A 21,152-nucleotide genomic window follows, 5' to 3' on the forward strand; every position below is an offset into this window, starting at 1 on the left:
TTGTGAAAAGGCCATTTCCTTTGCTTCAATGATGCTGATGATGAATTTCCCCAGAAGAGGCATGCTGTCAGTACGTCTGCTTTGACTTGGGCCTTGCACTGGCCCTGGCAACCCATGAAGATGGAGGCTGCAGGGGTAAGTCAGTGTCACATAGAAGAAGGGGAGAATTTGTTTCAGGGAGTACTGTGAGCAGTGTGCTGATTGGGACACAGCCCTTGGTGGGCTTTTACAGTGGTGGTGACCTCCCTCCACGCTGAACCTTCATCCCTCTAGGCTGGCATGCTTCTAGGACCAACAGTCAGCTGGAATGCAATGCCGATCCTTCTGTGGATATTTTTCCCCTGAGATGAGTTAAATTATACATCAAGATGCTATTGGTGCAGGGCTTTTTAGCAATAATTTCTTGGCTGAACGTTGAATGGAGAGGACTCAGGAAGACCCCTCAGGAAATGAAGGAGAAGTTCGAGGCTGGGACCTCTGAGCCAGGAAACCTGAAGAGGTGGCTTCTTTACAGCTCTTTAAGTATTTCAAGTTTGTTGATGAATGAATGAATGAGTGAATAAATACGAGTTGTCCTCAGAGAAAGGAAGCAGTCTTCTTGATGTCGTGCTAATCTCTACTCTTTTTTTTTTCTTCCGTGACTGTAATTAAGGACGCTCTGTTTTTCTTTTTTTGTCTACCGTGTAACTGATCAGATCGTATCTTTGTGCTGAAGGAAGCAATGACTTCTTGGCATTCACTCCATACACAGGGGTGTTTGCAGACAGTTATCATCTCATTAGTCACCGCCTAGTTAGCTCTTCTTTCCTGTCTCCACATAAATGAATCCCTCCCACTCCCTCAGTCACGTCTGTCCTTACTCTCTGATCGTCTTCCAGTATTTCCATCTCGTCTGGGCCCCAGAGCTTCTCACTGACAATTTATTGTTTCAGGTAAAATACCACCAGAATTATCCAGAAGGAATATAGGGTGTGCACACTCAGAGGAGAATTAACTCTTTCAGTGCAGTTTCGAAGTTGGAACCAGAAACAAAAAAACTTCGTTTATGGACCACCTTAGGGCTTCCCTGGTGGCTCAGATGGTAAAGAATCTGCCTGCAATGCAGGAGGACCGAGTTTGATCCATCCCTGGGTCAGAAAGATGCCCTGGAGAAGGGAATGGTTAGCCACTCCAGTATTCTTGCCTGGAAAACTGGCAGGCTACAGTCTGTGATGTCCCAAAGAGTTGGACACAACTGAGTGGCTAACACTTTCAACGCTTTATTTGTACAAAATGTCCGAACAGGTTTTAAAGTGCGTGACTCTTTGCCGGCTTTATGCATAACAGAAATCTTGAAAGTGTGCCTCCACCGTATATTACAATACATTTAATATCTCTGTCCTCATAATACTCAAACTGTACCACAGGGATGATAAACTTTTGTAAAAGGAGATGAAACAAGATTCAAGGAGAGCAGAGGAAACAGGAGGAAAATCACAGGAAGAGGTCTTAACCATGGACGGAAAAGAGTGTCCTCAGACAGCCCTGGCAAGGTCACAGTGAATGTGAATGGAGGTAAGTTAGAAAGGAGGGTGGGGAGTAGATAGAGGAAGATGGAAGCTGGGTTGGGGCTTCCCCGTTGACCTCAATTTTCCTGGTGCATCAGGAGGCAAGATCGTCAGCTGAGAGTGAATAGGAGTGAGGGTGGAAGGGGTTTTGAAAGTGAAGGCTGAGGGGTGGGGGAAGGATGGATGGATTGGGAGTCTGGGTTTAGCAGATGCAAGCTGTTATATGTAGGATGGATAAATAACAAAGTAGACCACAAGGAACTGTCTTCAATACTCTGTGATAAACCACAATGGAAAAGAACATGAAGAAGAATTTTTTTTAAAAAGTGACGGCTGGACCGACCACAGGAAGAAGGAAGCATTGAGAGCTCAGCTGAGTCTGGAAACCCTGACCCGGAAGTGGGTTCAGTCTCTAATCCCACAGTTTCCTTCTCCAGCCAGTGATAGCTTCCATTCTTGTTTACTCTAAGTGTTAAACATTCCCGATCCAGTCCTCTCTCCTCCATCCTCCCTGCTGCTCTCTTGGAACAAGGTTTCACCGTTTTTCACCTTCACCCAACAGTTTTGTACCCCTCATCTCCTGTTGCCAATCTTCCTTTTTTCTTCCAGCTGCTACAGAAGCATCTCTTACACTCAATCTGATCATCACTTCATGGCTTGAAAGACTTCCACAGCTCCCTTGACTATAGGAGAGAAACCAGGTCCCTTTCCTCTGCACATGAGATTTTGGTAAATGGAAAAATGGCAACAAAATTGCCCCTTCCCTGGATGCATGCACCTTTGCAAAGTGACTTTGCCATTCTTCCCATCGAGAGATGGAGTCAATTTTTCTACCCTTTCATCATGGACTTGAATTTGCTTTGACTGTTGGGGCAATAGCAAAGCTGATACATGCAGAGGCTTTAAAAGCTCTGTCTTACTCTTCTTTGGAAACTTCAGATGTCCATGTGAACAAGCCAGGGGATGACAGACCGCAGAGAGCGAGGGTCCAGTCGTCCTAGACATTCCAGCCATCATCAGCCGGCCAAACTGCAGGCACATGGACAAGCCCAGCCTGGACCAGCAGAAGAACCTCCGAGCTTGGATCACCCCAGATTTCCCTGATCCACAGGCTCATGAGCCACCACCACTCAGTTTTGGGGTGACTGATGATCAGAACTGGGGTCAGGGAAATGAGGCCACAGGGTGCAAAATGTAAGGAGGACTTCACTCGCACCTCCATGACCCTGAACATGAAGCTCTTTGTGTGCCCAAGGTGCCTTATCCACCCACTCCTCTCACCCTAGGCCTGGTCCTGCACAGTTGGGTACCCAGCTAAACAAAATGAGGGCTTCCCAGGTGGCACTAGTATGAAGAACACACCTGCCAATGCAGGAAACTTAAGACATGGGTTCAATCCCTGGGTCAGGATGATGCCCTGGAGGAGGAAATGGCAACCCACTCCAGTATTCTTGCCTGGAGAATCTCAGGGACAGAGGAGCCTGTGAACTGCAGTCCACAGGGTCACAAAGAGTCAGACATGACTGATGTGACTTAGCACACATACATACTGATACTGGGATCTTCTCAAATTGGTTCCTGGAAAGTTTATTCTGACCAATCACAGCAACCAAATCATGGCCATCTCCCTGCCATGTCCTGTGACACGCGTCCAAGTACCCGAGACCTATGACATATTTCTCTGTACATCCGTGACAGCTCCTGGGCACCCAGGTCAGGTACCTCCCTAAAGCTTTATAGCAGATTCAGAAGTGTGCTGATACACAAAGTTCTGCTCAGGCAAAAGACTGGTGATGTTTAATTTAGACTAGAGATTCTAAACCTTGAATTCTGAACCAGGAAAGTTTGAGAAAATCTGTCAGAGAACAAAAGTATGCATCCATTAATTCCTGCCTAGGAAACCCTCAAGGCACCCTGGAATCCTGAACGGCCTTCCATAATCAGCCTCCATCACGCATCAACATACTGCAGTACTTTTTCTTAGAATTACTTGAGATTCTTGTGTCTTCTGATCCAGGTGGAATTTTCTTCACTTGGCGCCACGAAAGTCTACCCCCTAGCTCTTTTGCCTTTTCGGCTTCTGTTGTATTCACCCTTTGTGTTGAGCAATACTGAGTCTATTTTTCTAAGCGCACATCACTTTCGTACCTTCACTCAGCTGATTCTTTGGCTAGCTCCCTTCCATGTGTCTGGGCTTCCCTGAAACTCAAATGGTAAAGAATCTGCCTGCAATGCAGGAGACCCGGCTTCGATCCCCGGGGTGGGAAGATCCCCTGGAGAAGGGAATGGCAACCCACTCCAGTATTCTTGCCTGGAGAATCCCATGGACAGAGGAGCCTGGCGGGCTACAGTCCCTGGGCTCGCAAAGAGTCAGACACGACTGAGCAACTTTCACTTTCACATGACTCTGAGAGAGGCCGGACCCTGAGAGTGAAACCAGATTGCCAGAACCATGAGACCTTTAACTGTCTCTCACAACCTTGCTCCAGTTTCTGCCTGCTCTGCTGCTGGTGGCTTCCTCCTCCCTCCCAGCACCCATGACCCTGGAGATGCTCTGTATTTCCTGGTACGCTGCCGAGTTTCATCCCCTCCCCTTGCTTGTCTATCAGGGAAGCCCATTACCAGTGACAGACTGGTGTGGAACTACGGATTTCACTTCAAAGAGGACAAACACTGAGGTGTCATTTATGCTCCAGAGCTCAGGCTGAATCTGGGACTTCACTCTTGCTTGGCTCCTTCCCATCTTTGGGCTTCCCTAGTGGCTCAGACAGTTAAGAATCTGCCTGCAGTGCAGGAGATCCAAGTTCAATTCCTGGATTGGGAAGATCCCCTGGAGAAGGGAATGGCAACCCACTCCAGTATTCTTGTCTGGAGAATTCCATGGACAGAAGAGCCTGGATGGTCACACAGAGTCAGGCGCAACAGAGCGACTAACAGTCACACACTCCCTCCCATCTTCATATGATATCCTGAACTCCCTTACCAGCTTCTCCTGGGAACCCTTCCCTTGCATGTATTCCCCTGCAAAACCCTTACTTGCGGTTCCAAGTTATGCTTAATGATCACTGCTGTGAAGTGTCCCTGACCACCTAGGGAGAATCAATCACTCGTTGCCCTGGGCCAGTGCTGACTTCTCCAGCAACTTCAAAGCTTTGCATTTAAGCAGGTCAACAAGCCAGTGAGCTGTCTCTCTGACTGGTCAGTGAGCACTTTGAAGGCAGGAGTATGGTTCTATTGCCATCCATGAGAATATCTCCTGAAACCATTAGGAACACAGGACGTATTTGTTCATTAGAAAATTCTTTTCATTGACTTGAAGTCTGTAACCTTGTGATTTTCAGTTGGGGGCCCGAATTATTCCTTGTAACACAATAGACTGAAAGCTTCTGATGGTGGTTATTTCTCACCAAGTTTTCCCTTCTGGCTTAACTACTCTGGGTCCAGCCAAAGTTTCACATGTCTTGGATTTCCGAAACGTCGCTATCCTTATCGCTGCCTTTTTGGTGCTCCTGAGTTTATCAATGTTGCTCTTAAAGCCTCAGAAGCAAAGACAATGGGATAACAAAATAATAAGATGACAAAACTACAGATGTGGTGTAGCAGGACAGATAGTCAAAAACCTCTAGTCCTGTACCCAGATGCAGGATTTTTCTCTCTTTTTTTTAGAAGTTATTTTTATTATTTTTAAATTTTTAGTAGAGTATACTTGATTTACAATGCTGTGTTAGCTTCAGGTGTACTGCAAAGTGAATCACGTGGCATGCAGGATCTTTGTTCCCCTACCAGGGATCAAACCCACCCCCTCTGCTTTGGAAGCTTTGGAAGCCAGACCACTGAACCACCAAGGAAGCCCCAGGATTTTTCCAAGTGAGACTGAGATGGCTGCTAAAAGCATCTGCGTGATGCCACACTATGGGTCCAGTGGAGAGAGTGAAGTGAAGTTGAAGTGAAGTCACTCAGTCGTGTCCAACTCTTTGCGACCCCATGGGCTATAGCCTACCACGCTCTTCTGTTCATGGGATTTTCCAGGCAATAGTCCTAGAGTGGATTGCCATTTCCTTCTCCAGGGGATCTTCCCAACCCAGGGATGGAACCCGGGTCTCCGCATTGTAAACAGATGCTTTGCCGTCTGAGCCACCAGGGAAGTGGAGAGAGAGGTCAGTTTAAATCCCTGGGGCCCTTTATCTGAGCTTTTGTAAGACACATTCTCTCTCCTTGCATTTATAAGAGTGAGTTTTGAACCTAGCTTCAGGCAGTCAAGTTTCATCTGATTTAGTTTTATTCATTATTTTTCCCTTTTCTCATCTGTACCCCACTGCTTGTGGATCTTAGTTCCCCGACCTGGGTTTGAACCAGGGCCCTTAGCAGTGGAAGCTTGGAATCCTAACCACGGGACTGCCAGGGAGTCCCAAGGTTTTATTCCTTATTGCAACAAAACAGAAATGTTTTGAATGTTGATGTCACATTAGTTTTGTGACCTTTTCAATCTTCATGCCGGTCAGTGAGGAAAATGAGAGTGGACCAGGATCGTGTGGGAATGCTGTCATTCCTTACCAGACCGGTATCCAGGCAACGCTGACATCCATCTATAGTCTGTGGGCACCGCTGTGCAGTGAGCTCTGAATCCTGTGCTGGCAAAGCTCTGAATTTATTCACCCATAGGATAGCATGAAGACTAATTTTTAAAACTGCCCAAATCAATTGTTCCTATATCTTTGAAATCAACTTAATCTATGGAGCAAAATCATCAAGCAATTAAGAACGTGAATTTAGAGTCTGACATAGATAAATCCGAGCTGTGCCACTCAGTTCTGTGACATTAAACGAGGTGCTAACATCTCTATGCCATGGCTTCTCTAACACTTCAGTAAGAGTAAGAATGGTTTGCACTGCGTAAGATCACTCTAGGTAAATACGTTTATTGTATCAAGAGTGAACAGAGAAGCTAGCACATGGCTTAGTGGTAAAAGAATCTGCCTGCCAATGCAGGAGACACAAGAGACGCAGGTTCGATCCCTGGGTTGGGAAGATCCCCTGGAGAAGGAAATAGCTACCCACTCCAGTATTCTTGCCTGGGGAATTCCGTGGACAGAGGAGACTGGTGGGCTACAGTCCGTGGAGTCACAAAGAGTTGGACACGATTAAACACACAACACACACATAACATATTGCAGTCAAATTCCCTACATGTTATCACAAACTAACGGAAGCATTGGGGAGGGGTTTGGTGCTTAGGGGAAACAGTTATGATCACTAATTCATCATGTGGAGTGGAGTTCTTCCCACACTTACCAAGCAATTCTCCAACACTAACTGGAGGTCCTACAACTCAACTGAATTCTGAGTTAGATCCCACAGGCTAAGGGGCACAGCCTTACAAGACCTTCCGCCTCCACTACTTCAGATGCCAATCACAAGTATGGGCTATAATGTGTATTTCTGACCTATTGGCTATATTTTGAAAATTTCCACAGCCTCCCCCTTGGGTTTGACTAATTTGCTAGAGCAGCTCACAGAACTCAGAGACATATTTACTTGCTAAAACACCCATTTATTATGAAAGGATAGAACTTGGGAAGAGCCAGAGGGAAGAAATTCCTAGGGTAAGGTCGGGGGAAGGGAGCTTAGTGAACTGCACTCTGGTTTCTCAAGCTCCTGCTGGGAAATGAAGTCACTTCCCCTCACATTTCACCAGACAAAGCCACCACCAGCCTCTGCCTAACTTCAGAGATGATGGGAAATGCAACCCAGCACATGCCTAGGAATTCGAGACATGGAAGTATTTGGTGACTAGCACCAATGACTACCGCTGATGAGAAAATCAGGAGTGCTTTTGTTTCCATTTTTTGGACATGACCATCCAAGTGGAGGTGGAGTGTACAAGTCTGAGTCCCATGGGACAGTAAAGGGTGGACCCAGGTTTGGGGAACCGAGAGTTTATATTACAGGAAGCTTATTTAAGGTTAAGAAGTCAAAGGTGACGGATGAATTAGGAATTTGGGATGGACAGATACATACACTATGTACATATAAAATATAGATAAACAGCAAGAACCTACTATTTATAGGTCCCGAAACTCCAGTACTTTGGCCACCTCATGCGAAGAGTTGACTCATTGGAAAAAAACTCTGATGCTGGGAGGGATTGGGGGCAGGAGGAGAAGGGGACGACCAAGAATGAGATGGCTGGATGGCATCACGGACTTGATGGACATGAGTCTGAGTGAACTCCGGGAGATGGTGATGGACAGGGAGGCCTGGCGTGCTGCGATTCATGGGGTCGCAAAGAGTCGGACACGACTGAGCGACTGAACGGAACTGAACTGATACAGCACTGCTGCTGCTGCTGCTAAGTCGCTTCAGTCGTGTCCGGCTCTGCGCGACCTCGTAGACGGCAGCCCACCAGGCTCCTCGGTCCCTGGGATTCTCCAGGCAAGAATACTGGAGTGGGTTGCCAGTTCCTTCTCCATTATATAGCACAGGGAACTATATTCAATAGTTTGTCTGAAAAAGAATATGTATATGTATATTCTTATCCTGCAAATGGGGATTTTACCAGGTAGCAGAGGATTTTAAAGCAATGGGATTGAAGGAAGTCACCACTGCAGGAATGATAAATAAAGGAGTCCCTGATCCCTGGGAAGTTGAAATTAAGAAGCAATTAGCAAAGGAGACTGAGAAGTAGCCAGTGAGACCGACTTGATAATAAATATTTTTTTCTCTTTGCACTGACTTTGTACTTGCTCTCCCAGACACTACTGTTTATTTTTATAGCAGCTCTTTTCTTGAACTCCTGCAAGATAGAGTGCCTTGTGTCATTCGACTTTTAGCTTCTGCATTCAAAACCTGGGGGTGGCCTCAGACCAATTCAGCGCAAAGAGAAATTCACCACTGAACAAGCAGTATAGGAGAAATAATTGACTACAGGTCAGGAGATGAAATCTTAACTTCTAGCCCTGTCACAAATTTGTTAAACACTAGCCCCAAGTCACATAAATCCTCTGGACCATAGTGTATGCATGTATGAGGGTTATATTATTTTCTCCAGAGTCCTTTCTGACTCTACCATTTGGCCCACGAATTCCATGTCACTTTGGTTTGGATCTTTCATCTAGATCACATCAATTTCCATGATATATATTTAACAACATTCACTGACTTGTGCAAACTCCTATTTGTTTTACACTGATTAAGATTGGTGTAGTTGAGGCTAATCAGCAAATAAAATATGGAACCCCAAAAAGATGTTTGGCAATAAATTGGAATGAGTAGTTTCAGAGTTCAAGGTAACATGTAGGAAGGATTACCTGATCCCTTTATAAACCTCCTATTTATTAGAGGGGTTTAATTAATGGCACAACACTAATTAATGGCAGACACCAACTAACATATAATTTAATCATAAAAGAGACAGACGGTTAGTTTTCTAAGACAGCTGTAGGAAAGTACCATAAACTGAGTGGCTTATACAGAAATGTATGACCTCTGGGGTCTAGAGGCCAGAGGTCTGAGATGCAGGTGTTGGCCTGTGGTCCCTCTGAAGACATCAGAGAAGGGCCTGCTCTCAGTCTCCTACTTTATGGTAGCCCCTTAGCTTGTGGCAGCATAACCCCATCTTTACATGCAATACGCAACCTAGACAGCATATTAAAAAGCAGAGACATTACCTTGCCAACAAAGGTCCATCTGATCAAGGCTATGGTTTTTCCAGTGGTCATGTATGGATGTGAGAGTTGGACTATAAAGAAAGGTGAGCGCAGAAGAATTGATGCTTTTGAACTGTGGTGTTGGAGAAGACTCTTGAGAGTCCCTTGGACTGCAAGGAGATCCAACCAGCCCATCCTAAAGGAGACCAGTCCTGGGTGTTCATTGGAAGGACTGATGCTAAAGCTGAAACTCCAATACTCTGGCCACCTGATGCGAAGAACTGACTCATTGGAAAAGACCCTGAGGCTGGGAAAGATTTGAAGGCAGGAGGAGAAGGGGACGACAGTGGATGAGATGGGTTGGATGGCATCACCAACTCAATGGACATGAGTCTGAGTGAATTTGGAAGTTGGTGATGGACAGGGAGGCCTGGCGTGCTGCAGTCCGTGGGGTCACAAAGAGTCGGACACAACTGAGCAACTGAACTGAGCAGCCAGTATTTCCTTGCTAAAATGCACCTCTGACCTTGTCACCTCACTGCTAAAAATCCTTCAGTGGCTCCACATAGACCTTTTGGATAAAGTGCCATCTCTAAGCACAGATCAACCTTTCCTCCTCCTGGATCCTGACTACCTCCCAAGCCTCAGCTTAAACCCTAATTCAGATGTAAGGAACACAAGGTGGTTCTTTGAGGGGTGTATTTTCTTTGTGCCCTTTAGGAAGGCTGCTCTTAGCATGCAAGAGCCTCTGTGCCAAGTAGGAAAAAAGTACCCCATCAGGGAGGATGAATTACGATAACACCCTCCTTTCTCATGGTGGATGTTGCCTCAGTACAGGCTCCATATACAGCTTGGAGATGGATTTCAGTGCCAGTCAGAACAAAATAACATATCCATATCTAGCTTCCTGGCCCTGCCCACGCCTCAGTAGGACTTCCCCAGGCAAACATTCATAAGATCTCAGATTTGCATCTACAAGGAAAAGCTCTCTGATCTCCCAAGCTGATTATTTAAGAACAGAAAATTCTATGGGCACATTAGGGAAGATGGACTCCCAACACCTATTTCACCACAGGGTGGTTTCCTCAGGGGAAGGTGAGCCCCTTCAGCCTTGGTTCTGCGTCTTAGTCGCATCCCAGTATCTCAGCACTCAGCACACTGGCCAGCATACTCTGTCCATCTCAAGTGAGACTTTTCCATTTTTCTTGACAAGTAGAAAATCTGTGAATTCAAAAGTGCTGGATTAGCTGAAAACAGCACAAGTTGTTGAGGGTGTGAACCTGGGCAGAGTCCCAGACAGGCTGACCTGCCCTGGAGGGAAGCCGCTTAGTGCCAAGGAATGGTCCTAGATTGTGGCTCTAGCCCCAGGGCACTCACCAACTAACTTGATGGCTAGAGGAATCAATTGCTTGATAAAAGCATTAAAGTTCTTCCATTGTATGGTTTTATAAGGTCCTCTTGTCTGCATTTCTCTCCTTGCTGCCTTGGTTTTTAAATTCTCCTCTACTGTATGCCCCGATGGGCTTCCAGATGGCACTAGTGGGAAAGAACCCGACTGCCAATGCAGGAAACAAAACCCCTGGGTTAGGAAGATTCCCTGGAGGAGGGCGTGGCAACCCACTCCAGTATTCTTGCCTGCTGAATTCCATGTATTGAGGAGCCTAGCAGGCTACAGTCCATGGGGTCGCAAAGAGTGGGACCGGACTGAAGAGACTTAGCACGCATGCACACATATGTCCTAATACTCTACCAGCTAGACAGCCAACATGAAATGATACTGTCAATCACACAACGGTATGAGTTGGCTTAACAAATTTAAACCTACAAATTGCTAGCTAAAATCAGCAGACCCTGAAGAAACGCACATTTTGATTTGAAGAGAAGAGTGAGAAGAAGCTCCAGGGCACAGAGAATGTTAAGGGGGAAGAATGGGAGGTAGGGCTGTGCCAGCCTTGCTAGAAATAGTGTTGTCTGATACTAACAAGGCTGAGTGGCCTCCATTCATCCCCTACCCTCTAGAGCACGTGACCACCAACCTCCTGGGGCCCAGGCCCACTCCAAGCAAGGATAATGGATAGGACTCTTTGTTAAGGCAAAGAGAAGAGACTCCATAGTTACTATAGCACCTGGGGATTATGCTGAAAGAGGTGGCCAAGCTTAGTGCTGCAAGAAGGCTCCACAGCCTGAAAGTGGGCTCTTATCTAACACTCGGAAATGAATTGTCTGGAGAGACTTGCTTGCTGACAAAGCAAGAGACTTAATTGGGAAGGACAGCCAGGTGGAGAACAGGAAGGTAAGGGAACCCAGGAGAACTGCTCTGCCATGTGATTTGCAGTCTTGGGTTTTATGGTGATAGGGTTAGTTTCCGAATTGCTTCTGGCTGGCCCATCAGGATCCTTCCTGGCAGCGCATGCATCACTCAGCCAAGATGGATTCCAGTGAGGAGGATTCTGGGAGGTTGGTAGCATATGTAGGCTGGTGTTTCCACTCTCCTTTTGACCTTTCCTGAACTCTTCTGATTGTTGCTATCTTGTTAGTTCCATATTCCTTACCAGGACCTCCTGTTTAAGATAATTCATGCAACTGGTTATCACCATGCCTGCTCAAAATGCAGGCAATTTCAGTCAGTGGTTCCCTTGATATTAGCGGTTCCAGAACTATCTTCCTTCATACCTTCCATGTATGTTAGCTGCTCAGTCCTGTCCAACTCGTTGTGACCCCAGGGACTGGGGCCCTCCAGGATTCTCTGTCCATGGAATTCTCCAAGCAAGAATACTGGAGTGTGTGGCCATTCCCTTCTCCAGGGGAATCTTCCTGACCCAGGGATCAAACCTGGGTCTCCTGCATTGCAGGCAGAGTCTTTACCATCTGAAGGGAAACCCCAGGTGCTAAGTCGCTTCAGTTGTGTCCAACTCTTTGCGACCCTATAGATTATAGCTTGCCAGGCTCTGTATGTCCATGGGATTCTCCAGACAAGAGTACTAGAGTGGGTTGCCATGCCCTCCTCCAGGGGATCTTCACAATCCAGGGATCAAATTCACATCTCCTGCATTGGCAGGCGGGTTCTTTACAACTAGTGCTACTTGGAAAGCTTCTTGCCTTCCATGAGGGCAGCGTAAAATTCCCTTCGGGTTCTTTCCAGATTAACAGAGTACAGGCTGAAAAACTACTCAAGAAAAACCTAAGAATGATTTGCACCATACTCTGAATTCTCTGAATATAAGAAGTTCTCTTTATAAGCATACCTTGGTCATAGGACTGCATTCCCACCTCCTTATAAAGTTTAAGAGCAGAGCTAAGGGATCCCATTTATTCCACTGTGTACCTGGCCATCACAGCATGGCTGGGTTTATCTGTAAGCCAAGTGAACACCCTGAAAGAAAAAGAGCATTTTACAAATCTTGAGCCTTTGCGGGGGCATCTAGGAACCCTGTGGGTTATCCTTATTTCCTATCTGAGTCTAAACTGCCTGAAAAAGCATGCCCTCCTGCCAGCGCTTCTCTGCCCTGCACAAAGGCCTTGACAATTTTCGAATAGGTGGAGAAGGGTTGGTGATGCCTGTTTTCCAGAATTTTATAAACTTTATTTTATGGAGTTCAGTAATTGAAAATATCCTCCCTAGTTATCTAGTTCTATCCATTTCCCTGATACTGATTTTAATAGCTAAATAGCTTTTAATTTCCCAAGAGAACAGACTTCCTTGATTCATTGTTTTCTTATTAGATCTTCAGTGTCTGAGTATTTCAAAAGCTCCAACACTACTAATGCTACATCTCTTCCTAAATTCTTCCACTTGCCAAAGCTTTGTCATTTACATATCCCTCTACAGTTTTCTATCTCTTCTGAGTTGTTTGCCTGTTCCTTCCTTTGATCTTTTCTTTTTTGCACAGGTCTTCCTGGACTAGGCTTCAGGGAGCATTTGTAGCCAAAGGAGAGAAGGTATCCACACTCACACAACTGATCCATGCCCTTGTTGGTTTCTTTCCATGTAGGACTTCCTGTAAAATGTATGTCAAATTCAGGAGTCTTCAGAGGAGGTCTCCAATCATTTTTAAGATACGAAAATTGACAAAATGCAGAAGTGGACTGTGATCATCATGAGTCTGAGTTTTGGTCTTTTAAGCCAAATATTGACTCATTTGTAAATGACTAGGTGTGAACAGGCACTTTATCTAAGATTTTATCTGTACAAACCAGCATAACTGCAACAGCTGCCGTGGCAAAGATATAGTCTACACAACAAAGCATTTTTGTAGTCTTTGGTCTTTGGAAACTATGCTTTCTTCATCTAGCACCTTTGAAATCACAGAACTGGACTTGCACAAAGGGAATTTTTTGGTTTCTGGTCTGGGTAGCAATCACTCTTTACCGTAAAGAACCCTATCTCTTTGTGCGGAGTTGAACTGGAGGGGGAAGCTGAGCCTTTATCACATCTTTGTCTCCAATCAAGTAGCAATTATCCTCTTATCCATCCCCTCTTCAGATACAACCAACAAAACATAAAAGAGCCAGGCAGAAAGAAAGGGTTGGCAGCACAAATGCAGGATGCTGTATTTACTTGCTAACTCACCTCTCAGTCTAGTAAGTGGAGAAAGTGCTTTCCCAAACCACAAACTCTCAGACCATGAACAGCAGACATCAGTCAATCCAGACTCATTACTTCCAGTTGAAGACACTGAGGTCCAAAAGCAGGGGAAACTTCTCCCAAAGTCCAGAAAATCTGGGGAGAGTGAGGTTTAGCCCGTAGGTCTCCCATTCTTTGGGCTTCCCAGATGGCGTTAGTAGTAAAGAACCTGCCTGCCAATGCAGGAGACATAAGAGATGTGAGTTCGATCCCTGGTTTGGGAAGATCCCCTGAAGGAGGGCATGGCAACCCACTCCAGTATTCCTGCCTGGAGCATCCCATGGATGGAGGAGCCTAGCAGGTCACAAAGAGACTGGATCAGAATCACTCAAATTTATACTCATTTCCAAAGTCAGACTATTATAAGGGGGCTGCTGCTGCTAAATTGCTTCAGTCGTGTCCGACTCTGCGTGACCCCATAGACGGAAGCTCCAATTCCCAGACAGGTAACCAGCTCCTGGATTCAACATTTTAGTACTGAGCACACATGAAGACCCCACATGGTTCACCTCTGCGTACAAGGATCCATAGCCGCACTGTAAAAAAAAATGAACCAGGCCCACAGTCCTCCCACTGCCGTGTCTCAACCAAGTGGACAAACACTGCTGAACGGACTTTCCCACAGTGACTCATCCAGGAAAAGACAATTTCATGCTTTCATTTTCTCTGAGCAGCGTAGGTGGAAAGAGGGAAAGAACGCAAACTTGCTTTTAGGGTAGAAAGCCCACTGATTTGGTACTCTTCAAGGAACACAAAATTTTCCTGATTATTCTGAGAAATATTTGTTCCCTGCTTCTTTACTTCTGGAAATTGTGTTCCATATACCATTACACAGAAGTCCTAACATGTTGGATTATGTGCACATTTAAACTTAAGTTTGCTAACAACTAACCATATTTTGGGGCTTCCCAGGTGGTGCTAGTGGTAAAGAACCCACCTGCCAATGCAGGAGGCAAAAGAGATGCAGGTTTGATGATCCCTGGGTCGGGAAGATCCCCTGGAGGAGGGCATGGCAATCCACTCCAGTATTCTTGCCTGGAGAATCACGCACAACCATATTCTAAGACTGCTATCTCATGTTATCCAGAACATGAGTACACACTTTGGGCTGTTTCATTTCTCATTAGATTAAATCTTAGTGAAATGAAGGAGGGTTCAGGCTTGTGGAACGGGGTTTAAACCTGCCAAAGCCTGCTAGCACTAAAGAGGGAATTGACTACCTGTGAATGTTCTCATTGCATTAAGTAAGGAAAAAAAATGCATCCTTTAAGAGAAGTTGATTCTTAAGTATGGAATTAAGGCAGATTTTTAATTAGGGTCTATTTTGCATGGATCTGGACTTATTTGATAGTTTCAAGCCTCTAACCTCTAACAAAGGCAACGTAAGGATATCTTAATCTCCAATCCCAACCTCTTCTGTTAGCACAGAGTAGAGTCAAGTGATCTTGATGACATGAAGCAGAGAACTGAAATCTATTGCCTAATCGTTCAAACCCAGAAAAAAATTTTTGGCTTGACTTATCCAGGAAGTCCCCAATTTTCTGTTAAAACTCTGGAAGCCCAGGTCTGACAAAAGTCTTTCCTTTTCAAAATGTCTTAAGGGTAAAGCTAATAGAGTCGTCATCAGAATCTCTTTGAGTGTGATATGTTTAGTTAGTTTCCAGGTCACTAAGCACATTTTTTTCTCCAGGAAGCCAATTCAGGAATTCCTTTGAACTGTTAGCTCTCCACACACACACACAAAAATCAACTTTTCTAGCCCACGTTTCTATCCCCAGCGGTCCACTCTCCATCAGAATAGCAAGACACGTCTGGAATAGAGGCAGGGGCTTTTGTTGAGACAGGCCACAGGGTAAACAGAACGCACCGAAGTGGAAGGCAGAGCACCTCTCTCATTTGTAGCTGATGTAACTGTAGCCTGTACAGTTGAGCAACTCAGCTTCCAAGGCTGAGCTGTGCTTTCTCAGGATTCTACATGCAGGAGGCTAACGGGCAGCAGTACAGAAAGCAGCACGAGTGTGCTAAAGGTGCGAGACGTGCGAGAGGAAGCAGCAGGGGTGTCAGCGCGGGGCCGGTGGAGACGGAAAGCTGAAAACCTTCAAAGACAGATGCGAGGCAACCCTTTTCCAATGATGGTCTTTGTTAGATGCAAGGCGGGCTACCGCTGGGGAACCTGGGCCTGTGTCCTCATACACAGGGGGTTTGTCCTCCAACACAAGGGACACTTCAAATCCTGAAAGGGGTCTCTCTTCCTTCCCCACCCAACTCAGCTTGATGTGAGGCCTCAGCTCAGAGCCCGCAGCTGAGGAATGCAGGGCGTGCCTGAACAGAACACATCAGAATCCACATTTATGGGGTGCCGTTCACACTTGTGTTTACCCAGACTTCCATCCAGCCGCAGCCACGATCAAGGCACCTAGACCCAAACCCAAGGACGGCACCCGGAGGATGGTGAATGACTGCCACGGCTCAGTTAGTTCCTGGTTTAAAACTGCTGGCTTATGTGGGCATGAAAACAAAAGGCACGAGAATGGTAACTCTTTCCGTGAAGAGTTATGGTTTAAACAGCCTTATAATCTCTAAAAATCCCTAATTTGTTAAGCCTCTTATCACTTTAGGAAAAAAATGTTCACTAGCCCCATTTATCTAATTCCATTCATTAGAGCTGACTCATTGGAAAAGACCCTAATGCTGGGAAAGACTGAGGGCAGGAGAAGGGGGTGATGACAGAGGAGGATGGGTTGGTTGGATGGCATCATTGACTCAAGGGACATGAGTTTGAGCAAACTCTGGGAGATGGTGAAGGACAGGGAAGCCTGGCGTGCTGTCATCCGTCGGGTCGCAAAGAGTTAGACACAGCTTAGCGACTGAACAACAACAATGCTATAAATAGAAAATCTTTGAGCATGTTTGCAAATTCACTGTAATGCTCAGAACAAGAGTGTCGAGGTCAGCAGCAAACTTTCTTTCTGTAAAGGATGGAGAGTAAATATCCGAGGCCTTGTGGACCATTCTGTCTCTGTTGCAACTATAAGACCCTGGTTTGTAGCCAAAAGCAGCCACGAGGAAGTGTGTAAGCAAGCGTGTCTGTATCCCAAAGACTTCACTTATAGATGTGGAAACTTGCATTTCATATCATTTTCATGTATCGTGAAACACTTTTTTCTCAATTCTTTCCAACAATTGTCACCTTGTGGCTCAAATAAAAGGAGATTTGGGCAGCAGCCCATCATTTGCATACCCCCCAGCATAAGTGGTTGAAAGATGGCCACAGCTGCTGTCACGGCAACACCTGCAGCATGCAGAGTGCAGGGAGAGGCCGCGGAGGGAACGGGAGGCAGCGCGGTCAGGCACCCTGCTCTTCAGACTCTAGGACCAGCAGCAGCAGCATTCCCTGCACCTGACCCCAGACCTACAGAATCCACACCTGCAAGTCATCAAGATCCCCCTGTTCCTCAAAAGCTGGAAGGTTATACTGAAGTCTGAGAAGGCTGGACAGTGTGATTTAAAGCCTGGGCTCTAAAATTAGAAGGTTTAGGTCAAGTCTTTGTGTCTCTTATTAGCTACATGGCCTTGAACAAATCATCATCATTATTGATGCACCTATTTCCACACCTAAAAGCGTGGGGATGATGATCCATGCCAAACATTCAGATGTATCTGGCAACTGATGCTTATTAAAAGATGGCTCAGTGGTAAAGAATCTGGCTTCCATGCAGGAGACCTGGGTTCAGTCCCTGGGTCGGGAAGGTCCCCTGGAGAAGGCAATGGCTACCCACTCCACTATTTCTGCCTGGAGAATCCCACAGACCGAGGAGCCTGCTGGGCTACAGTCCATGGGTTCGCAAAAAGTGGGTCACGACTGAGCAACTACCACTTTCCGGTTCTCGAGACTGGGTTCAAGAAAGTCAGGAGCCACACACATACTTCTAAAGGCCACTTCTCCAAGGACAAGACACATTTCCAGCCAGTCACTTGAGTCAAATGACTGAGACTCCAGCCCCCACAGCCCCTACCTCCCCATCAATTCCATCCGTGAAAGAAAAGAAAGGCATCACAACTCCAGGCCGCAGAGTGTCAAATATATTGATGGTTGTAAAGGGACAGCTTAGAGACATTTTCGGTCTGCTGAGATGGCGTGCAGAATACAGACATGCTCTGTGTTTTGAAACCATGTCATTAAGTTTTCAAATACATCTCTGTTTTGAACATGATGTCTTGTTTTTTTCATTAGCACAGTTTACTACTCTACAGATTCTCCTAGAGTAAATAAATATAATGGCTGTTTGCAGAGCAACTACAGATTTGTTTAGATGTTTAACAAGGTGAACTATTTCACAATTAGATTGACCTCTTGAGTTAACAGCAAGATGTTTCTCATTTGTTTTGTTCACTGCTCTAGTGGGTAGGGGGCCAGGGGGGAACTTTACCAATTTGTTTTCTGTTCACATGTTCAGCTGCCAACAGATTCCAAAAGGTAATGAAAAATAACAGACTGTTAAAAAATTAAATTGTAATTAGACCATGGGGTTTTTTTCCCCCCAAGACTCTTACAGTCAGATAATTTAAATTTACAAGAGGAAAAAATAATACACATCATGGAAAACTAAGTAACAAAAAAAAAACTACCAAAAAATACATCTGTAGAACACAGTGGTCAGTTGTAAACAGCTCAGAAGGGCAAAGAAAACAGACAGTCCTAGAAAGTTACGCAGTCCAATGACAAACTCTGCCTTTTTTTTTCCTAGTGGCTATTTTCCTACCACAGTGTTGAGCTTCATTATTACATTAAATAACTTATATGGGTAAAAAGGAGTTTGCTAACCAGCAGCCAACTCAAAACCTTGCAGGAAAAGGGAAGAGGGGAATTCACAACACAGCCCGAGCTCAGGGAAACCAAGTCCGAGGTTGGCTTCCAGCCAGCTAGATCCCTCTGGGGCAACGCCACTGAGCTGCAGTTTGGGATCTAAAAGGAAGGCTTGCTTCCCCTATCTTCTCTCCCTTTTTCTTTTAAGTTAACAAAGAATCATGGGCTTCCTAAGAGCCAGCCCTCAGCTGGGCAAGTCCCATTAGCAGCAAATGTTGAACCAAATTAAAAAAAACAAACAAACAAAAAAAAAAACCACACACATACACACACAAAAGAAAGCTCCATCCAGGTGCAGAGCTGTGATTCACATGGAAATTCCAGGAGATGAATCATTGCAGAGCTGGGACCCTCAGAGGATTCTTTCTCAAGTGTCCTCAGTGAACATTTCAGTCTCACAGAATCTGAGTAAATCTGTCAGCTGCAGGGAGCAAGGTCCCCACCTGCTCTTGAGGGAGCGTGTTTGCAGGGACTTCATGATTTTTTGGTAGCACAAGATTCCCGAACACAAAGGCCAGCCCCTCGATGATCTATGTGAAGCGGCGGCGGTGGCGGCAGCAGCAACCAGCAGCCCGTGTGTTAAACTCTGCCCAGGAGGCTGGATCTGAGGAGTGAAGAAGACACGATCAGAAGGAAGGCGGCAGATGATCTGAAGGAGGGTGAGAATCCTCACTAACACTAGTTTTGCCTTTCCCGTGTTTGAAGCTCGATTTTGAATAGTTTACAGTAAGCCAGACAAATATCATGTGATATTACTCGTATGAGGAATCTAAGAGAATGACGCAAACAAACTGATGGACAAAACAGAAACAGACTCACAGACACAGAAAACAAAGCAGGATTACCAAAGGGGAAAGCGGGGGGAGGGATAAACAAGACATTTTAGAGTAACATATATACACTGTCCATGCGTGCTAAGTCGCTAATCCCCTGGGATTTGCTATACTCAAGTTTGGGAATTTCTCCACATCTCTAAAGTGATAAAGTATATAGGGTAAGTTAGAAATTCTATATTAATAATTAACTTCTTATTTTTTTTCCAGCTTTACTGAGATATGTATATGCTAAGTCACCTCACTAATGTGTGACTCTGTGACCCTCTGGACTGTAGCTCATCAGGCTCCTCTGTCCATGGGATTCTCCAGGCAAGAATACTGGAGTGGGTTGCCATTTCCTTCTCTAGGGGGTCTTCCTGACCCAGGGATCGAACTCGCATCTCCTGCCCTACAGGCAGATTCTTTACCTCTGAGTCATGGGGGAAGCCAACATATACACACTACTATATATAAAATAAACAACAAAGACCTATACTTAATGTTTTGTAATAACCTATTAAAAATCTGAAAAAGTATCTATATATATATGTATGTATGTGTGTGTACACATATATAAAATCGAATCGCTTTGCTATACGCCAGAAACTAACACAATATTGTCAATCAACTATAATAAAAAATAACTTAAAAATAATTTTTAAAAAAAGGACAGAAAAATATTAAGCACTGAAGTCTTTCAGATTTTCTGGGAGAACTGCTAGTCCAGGTAGGTACATCATTTGAGAATCTGTTGTTGATATTCAGTTGCTAAGTAGTGTCCAACCCTTTAAGACCCCATGGACCACAGTGTGTTAGGCTCCCTTGTCCTCCCTTATCTCCTGGAGTTTGCTCAAACTCATGCCTGTTGAGTGATGCTATCCAACTATCTCATTCTCTGTCATCCCCTTCTCCTCCCTGCCCTCAATCCTTCCCAGCATCAGGGTCTTTTCCAATGAGTCAGCTCTTCACATCGGGTGGACAAAGTACTGGTGCTTCAGTTTCAGCATCAGTCCTTCCAATGAATATTCAGGACTGGTTTCCTTTAGGATGGACTGGTTGGATCTCCTTGCTGTCCAAGGGACTCTCAAGAGTCTTCTCCAGCACCACAATTCAAAAGCATCAATTCTTCAGCCTTCTTTATGGCCCAGCTCTCACATCCATACATGACTACTGGAAAAACCAGAGCTTTGACTATATGGACCTTTGTTGGCAAAGTGATGTCTCTGCTTTTAATGAGCCTTAGTATCCACTTAGCATGTGTGGTTTTGCAAAGAACCATCGCATACTTCTTTTTTATCTTCCTTGGGGGTGCTCTGCCTTGCCCAACACCTGCATTACCCTCAGTGTCATTGCTCAACAGCACAGGAGCATGTCCAGAGCTGTGGCAGACATGAGGGAGGAGCTAGTGCTCACCCTAAGGGCTCACAGAGCAGAAGAGTAAAGAAGAAACAGCTCCAGTCCTTTGCCTATCACCATGATTTGTTCTAACGATAATAATTCCAACGCCTCTGTACCTTATCTCTCCTCTATAAAAGGTTCAAAGAAGGCCTAAATTTTCCTTTGAAACAAAATCACACAAAAGCAAATATATCTTAGATACCCTGGTTCATAAAACCTAGCCCTGATCGAGTTTAACGAAGGCTCCCAAATGAC

General features: G+C 45.3%; 1 protein-coding gene across 4 annotated transcripts in view; it reads right to left on the reverse strand.

The window, feature by feature from the left end:
- The window catches only part of LOC102172613 (ras-GEF domain-containing family member 1B), a 669,201-nt gene continuing 665,927 nt past the window's right edge, over positions 17,879-21,152 (reverse strand). For all 4 annotated transcript variants that reach the window (XM_018049636.1, XM_018049637.1, XM_018049638.1 and 1 more), the window contains one exon: positions 17,879-19,288. In XM_018049636.1, coding sequence (XP_017905125.1) covers positions 19,264-19,288 — 25 coding nt within the window. In that variant the 3' untranslated portion in view covers positions 17,879-19,263. The remainder of the gene's footprint in view (positions 19,289-21,152) is intronic.

This window comes from Capra hircus, chromosome 6, assembly GCF_001704415.2.
Source record: "Capra hircus breed San Clemente chromosome 6, ASM170441v1, whole genome shotgun sequence".
Lineage (NCBI taxonomy): Eukaryota > Metazoa > Chordata > Mammalia > Artiodactyla > Bovidae > Capra > Capra hircus.